Here is a 7500-nt window from a genome sequence, read left to right as displayed (position 1 = left end):
TTTATAGGGAACAGGTTGTCACTTCAGATGGACCCAGAGAGACAGACAGACTTTATAGGGAACAGGTTGTCACTTCAGATGGACCCAGAGAGACAGACAGACTTTATAGGGAACAGGTTGTCACTTCAGATGGACCCAGAGAGACAGACAGACTTTATAGGGAACAGGTTGTCACTTCAGATGGACCCAGAGAGACAGACAGACTTGAGTTTCCCTAGGGTGTTGTGGACAGGGGTGGCAAATGACCGCAATCTCATGACTCATGACTCTGGATCAGAATGTTGCGTGTTTGATCACTCTCTCTCTCTCTCTCTCTCTCTCTCTCTCTCTCTCTCTCTCTCTTAAAACAAATGTTTTAACCCTATCTCAAACCGTAACCCTTACCGTAACCATTTGGAAAGAGTGCCTAAACTTAACCTTTAACTTTGAAAGTTGACGTTTGGAGAATATGGCTGAACGTCTCATTCTGCAGTGACTGTGAGACCTTGTTGAGTCACCTTGCATTGCTTTGGAAAAGCCACAGACACAGTGCAAGATGAGGAGCTCATTAATAAGGGAAAACACTTTGGAGAGGGATTGAAAATCCAAATTAAATTGGTGTTTGTTATGAAAAAGCCTTATGCTTTCTGAATTTCATTACATCATTAGAAAGATTATTCAGTGAACCGTAAAGTGTCCCCCATCAATTAAAACACTGGCAGTATTTGTATGGACTTTAACAACACTCAAAGTTACTGTTTGTAAGAGAACACATTGTAAAAAATAACATATTTTCTTGAAGTATTGTATTACATCTCTTCACTTTTCTAATAAAGTGTCCCTGTTTGAACGTTCTGCTAAATTCACAATTTTTTGTTTAACGTTCACAATAATGCACACAATGTAAATCTCTACTGGACAGTCTGAAATCCTTCTAGCTGCTTCAGTAGAGCCGTTTCTAAGTAACTTGTGGATAAATTCACATGTTTATGTTCATACATAAATATGATTTGGTTTGAGGCTTAAATCCCTATGACATTTGAGATCTGTAGCGGTCATAGAGAGAGAGATAGAGAGAGTGTGTGTGTGTGTGTGTGTGTGTGTGTGTGTGTGTGTGTGTGTGTGTGTGTGTGTGTGTGTGTGTGTGTGTGTGTGTGTGTGTGTGTGTGTGTGTGTGTGTGTGTGTGTGTGTGTGTGTGTGTGTGTGTGTGTGTGTGTGTGTGAGTGAGTGAGTGAGTGTGAGTGAGTGAGTGAGTGAGTGAGTGAGTGAGTGAGTGAGTGAGTGAGTGAGTGAGTGAGTGAGTGAGTGAGTGAGTGAGTGAGTGAGTGAGTGAGTGAGTGAGTGAGTGAGTGCGTGCGTGCGTGCGTGCGTGTTGCCTGCCCAGTCTGTGGATTATCAGTCCCAGATAATCATTAGCACTGCTCTCTCTCCTCCTGTACTCTGTCACACACAGTCTTAATATCACATCCTTCACCCTTTTTCCTCCTTACTTCATCCCCCCTCCAGTCTGGGGCCCTGACTCACTGTAGTATCTACTCTATAGAGACACTGGGCTCACCGCATTCACTGCAGTCAGGGACACTGCACAGTGTCGCTCATCTCTTATCGCAGTGCCAAGTCAGATCATACTGCATGATAAGTGGCGGCACCCTCAATGACAACATCAAACCTTTTACACCAAGGTTGTAACGCTTACTCTGCTTGCTTATGGTGATACAATGCACCAGATGATGGCATGCCATGGGTCTCTGTTGTTCCATGACAGCTGGTCCTGTAGATCCTCTTCTGAGACCAGTGTCTCAGCAGATGTTGTATTACCACGGGAGGTTCTGAGGCTCTGAGCTCATTTCTTATTGAGACATGCTGTGATCTCCGGGACAGAGTCTGTGGCAGCCCAGGAGGATAGAGAAGGCCTTACGGAAGTCTGGGTTGAAGGCGTATATGACGGGGTTGATGGAAGAGTTGGCCCAGCCCAACCACACAAACACATCAAACATAGTGGGGCTGATACAGGTGAAGGAGGCGGCGGCACCGCGGGGCGAAGGCTCACAGAACGGCACCATGCAGTTCAGGATGAAGAAGGGCAGCCAGCAGCACACGAACACGCCCACGATCAGAGTCAGCGTCTTCAGGACCTTTGTCTCCCGTTTGAACGTCATCTTGAACGAGCTCTCTGATTCGGAGATGCTGGATCCTCCGCCACCTCCACCCATACTGTTCTGCCGGTTCTTGGCGCTCTCTGCGGCCCTTTCTAGGGTGGCGATGCATCTGATCTGACGGTGAGTGATGCGGTAGATTTGGCTGTAGGTGGCCACCATGATCATCACTGGGATATAGAAGCTGATCAGAGAGGTAGAGATGGCGTAGGTCCGGTTCAAGCTGAAGTGACAGTTGTCCCAGTCCCGGGGGGCCTGATGTGTGTTGTTATCCCCAACAGGGTTAGAGGAGTCTGGGGCAGGCTGGAGGCTGTAGGGTGGGGTTGTGGAGGTAGAAGTAAAGGTCTGAGTTTTGTGCCAGCTGAGCTGGACGGGGATGAAGGAGATGAGGACGGAGAGCGTCCAGGCCACGCTGATCATTACAAACGCCACTTTAGGAGTCATCTTCCTCTCATAGCGGAACGGGCTGGATATTGCCCAGTAACGATCCACACTGATCACACACAGGTTCAAGATGGACGCCGTGGAGCACATGATGTCGAACGCCACCCAAGTGTCGCAGAACGAGCCAAACGGCCAGAACCCTGCGACCTCCGTCACGGCCTTCCACGGCATCACCAGGACAGCGACTAGGAGGTCGGAGACGGCCAACGAGATCACAAAGAAGTTGGTGACTTTGGAACGCAGGTGACGGCACTTGGTGACGGCGGCACACACAAGGATGTTGCCGAGCAACGTGCAGAGGATGAGCAGCGAGAGGAAACAGCCAGTCAGGACGCGGGTTGAGGAGTCATCCAATAAGACGCCCCTGTCGCTGTCCGTGATGACCGTAGTGCCATTCGTCAGATCCATCTTCGGTGAAGATCCCACACAGGAGAGGGAAGATGTGTGGTGGGGGAGGGGCGGGGAGACTGGGGGAGAGGGGGTCAATCAGATCATAGTGTAGAGAAGAGCCGCGTCAGAAGGAAAGTCCTCTGGGTTTCTCCTTTTCATCCAAACATCTCTGATAATATCTTCTTGTTTGTTTGTGTCCCTTGATAACCAATAACAACAAGGTAAAAGACATTCCAGACAGCCTGAGACAAGTGTTGATGGTAGGGAGAGTCACCTCGGTCAGCCTGAGACCAGTGTTGATGGTAGGGAGAGTCACCTCGGTCAGCCTGAGACAAGTGTTGATGGTAGGGAGAGTCACCTCGGTCAGCCTGAGACCAGTGTTGATGGTAGGGAGAGTCACCTCGGTCAGCCTGAGCCAAGTGTTGATGGTAGGGAGAGTCACCTCGGTCAGCCTGAGACCAGTGTTGATGGTAGGGAGAGTCACCTCGGTCAGACTGAGACCAGTGTTGATGGTAGGGAGAGTCACCTCGGTCAGCCTGAGACCAGTGTTGATGGTAGGGAGAGTCACCTCGGTCAGACTGAGACCAGTGTTGATGGTAGGGAGAGTCACCTCGGTCAGCCTGAGACCAGTGTTGATGGTAGGGAGAGTCACCTCGGTCAGCCTGAGACCAGTGTTGATGGTTGGGAGAGTCACCTCGGTCAGCCTGAGACCAGTGTTGATGGTTGGGAGAGTCACCTCGGTCAGCCTGAGACCAGTGTTGATGGTAGGGAGAGTCACCTCGGTCAGACTGAGACCAGTGTTGATGGTAGGGAGAGTCACCTCGGTCAGCCTGAGACCAGTGTTGATGGTAGGGAGAGTCACCTCGGTCAGCCTCTCTCTGGGGTTGGCATTGTTCCAGACTCTGTATTAGTTAGAAATCCTTTGTCCTGGAGAGGTGGATGGTTGTACATATTCCCACAGGGATAGTAGAGGTTTTAGATCTCGGTACAGGGTGAGAGGAGTCCTTCTGTCTGCTATATCCCATGTGTCCTGTGGACAGACAGAAAGACAGGTAGACAGACGGGTCTCAGACTGACCGAGGTGACTCTCCCTACCATCAACACTGGTCTCAGTCTGACCGAGGTGACTCTCCCTACCATCAACACTGGTCTCAGTCTGACCGAGGTGACTCTCCCAACCATCAACACTGGTCTCAGGCTGACCGAGGTGACTCTCCTTACCATCAACACTGGTCTCAGGCTGACCGAGGTGACTCTCCCTACCATCAACACTGGTCTCAGGCTGACCGAGGTGACTCTCCTTACCATCAACACTGGTCTCAGGCTGACCGAGGTGACTCTCCCAACCATCAACACTGGTCTCAGGCTGACCGAGGTGACTCTCCTTACCATCAACACTGGTCTCAGGCTGACCGAGGTGACTCTCCCTACCATCAACACTGGTCTCAGGCTGACCGAGATGACTCTCCTTACCATCAACACTGGTCTCAGGCTGACCGAGGTGACTCTCCCTACCATCAACACCGGTCACAGGCTGACCGAGGTGACTCTCCCAACCATCAACACCGGTCACAGGCTGACCGAGGTGACTCTCCCAACCATCAACACTGGTCTCAGGCTGACCGAGGTGACTCTCCTTACCATCAACACTGGTCTCAGGCTGACCGAGGTGACTCTCCTTACCATCAACACTGGTCTCAGGCTGACCGAGATGACTCTCCTTACCATCAACACTGGTCTCAGGCTGACCGAGGTGACTCTCCCTACCATCAACACCGGTCACAGGCTGACCGAGGTGACTCTCCCTACCATCAACACTGGTCTCAGGCTGACCGAGGTGACTCTCCCAACCATCAACACTGGTCTCAGGCTGACCGAGGTGACTCTCCCTACCATCAACACTGGTCTCAGGCTGACCGAGGTGACTCTCCCTACCATCAACACTGGTCTCAGGCTGACCGAGGTGACTCTCCCTACCATCAAGCTGACCGAGGTGACTCTCCTTACCATCAACACTGGTCTCAGGCTGACCGAGGTGACTCTCCCAACCATCAACACTGGTCTCAGGCTGACCGAGGTGACTCTCCTTACCATCAACACTGGTCTCAGGCTGACCGAGGTGACTCTCCCAACCATCAACACTGGTCTCAGGCTGACCGAGGTGACTCTCCCAACCATCAACACTGGTCTCAGGCTGACCGAGGTGACTCTCCTTACCATCAACACTGGTCTCAGGCTGACCGAGGTGACTCTCCCTACCATCAACACTGGTCTCAGGCTGACCAAGGTGACTCTCCCTACCATCAACACTGGTCTCAGGCTGACCGAGGTGACTCTCCCTACCATCAACACTGGTCTCAGGCTGACCGAGGTGACTCTCCCTAGCATCAACACTGGTCTCAGGCTGACCGAGGTGACTCTCCCTACCATCAACACTGGTCTCAGGCTGACCGAGGTGACTCTCCCTACCATCAACACTGGTCTCAGAGGACTGATAACGTAGCCTCATCAGAGTTAAATCATGAACAGTGTAAACTACACAATAGTGGTTCTCAAAACACAACTAGGTTGTTTATTTTCCTTAATAGTGTCTGTTTAATAGTTACATTATTTTGAAAAACAATCATGTTGTGTTACTTACTCTGCCTCTTTGAAACACCTTTCCATGGTTCCGATAGAGAGAATTAGCTTCTGTGTTGTTTTCACATGCTTTAACATTAGAATGTACTGGCAGGTCCGGTGGCATCAGAATCTCCGGATAGACAATGAAGTCATATTCTCTTCTATTCAATTGTATTGTATTGTATTCTAGTATGTAGAATACTTTCCTATTTAATTCAATTCTATTCTAGTTTCCCAGTGTATGTTTTTGCATACCTAGGATGCTTTGTAAAATGAGTGTGGGTTAGAACTAGATCACATATAGAACATCCAGCCAGCTCCACATAAGCAGCACTCACCAATCTACTCAGAACAAGGCAACCATGAGATTTCCAAGGGTAGCATCACTTCTCCAAAATCACATTCCTTTGGGAAAACACAATTCATCTATTTGAATAAGAACTTGTTTGTTGGGGGTTGAGTTCTGTTCACTGTGGCAAATAACCGTCACCAATTAGATCCATGTCAAAGAAGGAAGGTAAATCAATGGGATAATGACAGGCGACCTCCGACCTAAGTCTTGACTTCAGACCATCAGTTAACGAACGACGGTAGACGGAGAGACACGACGGTTGAAGGAGCACAATGATCATTTGATTTGACAGTTGATTAAGGCCTAACCTCCCTGACGCTTTCTGAAGTTGCGCTCGAAAAACACTTCGTTTGCGCAACGCTTCCCTCAGCGGAGTCAAGTCTCGTATATCCGCTCTCCCGATCTCCCAGTCTCCGCAAAACCAAAGGCACCGAGAGGTCTCACTACCACCAGCGACCTCGTTTCACATCACTGCTGTAGCACTGCTGTGACGTCACATTGGCCTTTCGAAGAGGAGACCACATGAGACGATTGTCGTTTGGTTTATCCCCCCTGCATGCGCACTTCATTCCGGGAAAATGTGAGCAAATCTCTACCCAATCTTCACCCGTTTTTTTATTTATATAAAAATAAGAATTAGACACTCTTCCAGAATAAAAAGTAGACATTTTACAAACCTCATGGAGGAGTATCCTCCTACTGGTGTTTCTTCTTTAAATAATAAGTGTTACTGAATAATAAAGATTTATATTCAACCTTTTAGAGCATTAGTAGTCAGTGTCATTTAGGGAGAGATTATTTCCGGATGCACTTGGACACACACAGGTCCCTGAGGCCACCTAATGGAGAGAGAGAGAATACTGATGGATGAATGGATGGATGAAGGGATGTCTATAAATCCATCTATCTGTGAAGGATGTGACCTGTGGGTAGATGAGGTCAGTCAATCAATCTGAATAATTAGTGATGACCTGTAACTTAATGTCAGTCAACACATTAGCCGACACATCAAACTCCCAGCTCACGTGCCAAATGTTACCCTATTCCCTAGAAACTGCACTACTTTTGTAGTCCACTATGTAAGAAATAGGGTAACATTTGGGACATTACCCAGTTTCTCTCCATCAAAAGAGAGAGCCTTTCTGATACGACCCATAGTCCTCTCAGTTTTAGCCCCTGCTGATGCAGGTGAAATAGTGTACATCATCAACTAATACATTGTCAGTTTTAGCCCCTGCTGATGCAGGTGAAATAGTGTACATCATCAACTAATAAATGTGTTTGCTTCTCCAAAAATAAAACAATTTGACAATAGCTGTCATAGTCCCAGTTGTGTCTGTCTGTCAGCTGGAACAGGCAGCTAGAACAGGCAGCTGGAACAGGCTGCTAAAACAGGTAATTAGAACAGGCTGCTAAAACAGACAGCTAAAACAGGCTGCTAAAACAGACAGCTAAAACAGGCTGCTATAACAGACAGCTAAAACAGGCTGCTATAACAGACAGCTAAAACAGGCAACTGGAACAGGCAACTGGAACAGGCAACTGGAACAGGCTTT

General features: G+C 48.7%; 1 protein-coding gene across 1 annotated transcript; it reads right to left on the bottom strand.

The window, feature by feature from the left end:
* Positions 1 to 1322: 1322 nt before the first annotated feature.
* LOC124011475 (D(1) dopamine receptor-like) lies at positions 1323 to 3001 on the bottom strand. The gene has a single exon (XM_046324904.1). The coding sequence runs from the start codon at positions 2986 to 2988 to the stop codon at positions 1831 to 1833; it is 1158 nt and encodes a 385-aa protein (XP_046180860.1). The 5' UTR covers positions 2989 to 3001; the 3' UTR covers positions 1323 to 1830.
* Between the last annotated feature and the right edge of the window lie 4499 nt (positions 3002 to 7500).

Source organism: Oncorhynchus gorbuscha, linkage group LG23 (genome assembly GCF_021184085.1).
Source record: "Oncorhynchus gorbuscha isolate QuinsamMale2020 ecotype Even-year linkage group LG23, OgorEven_v1.0, whole genome shotgun sequence".
NCBI classification, from domain to species: Eukaryota; Metazoa; Chordata; class Actinopteri; order Salmoniformes; family Salmonidae; genus Oncorhynchus; species Oncorhynchus gorbuscha.
This window is presented reverse-complemented; position numbering and strand designations above follow the sequence as displayed.

Coding starts and splice junctions, on each gene's coding strand:
- LOC124011475 (XM_046324904.1), bottom strand. CDS start 2,988: ATGGATCTGACGAATGGCACTACGGTCATCACGGACAGCGACAGGGGC.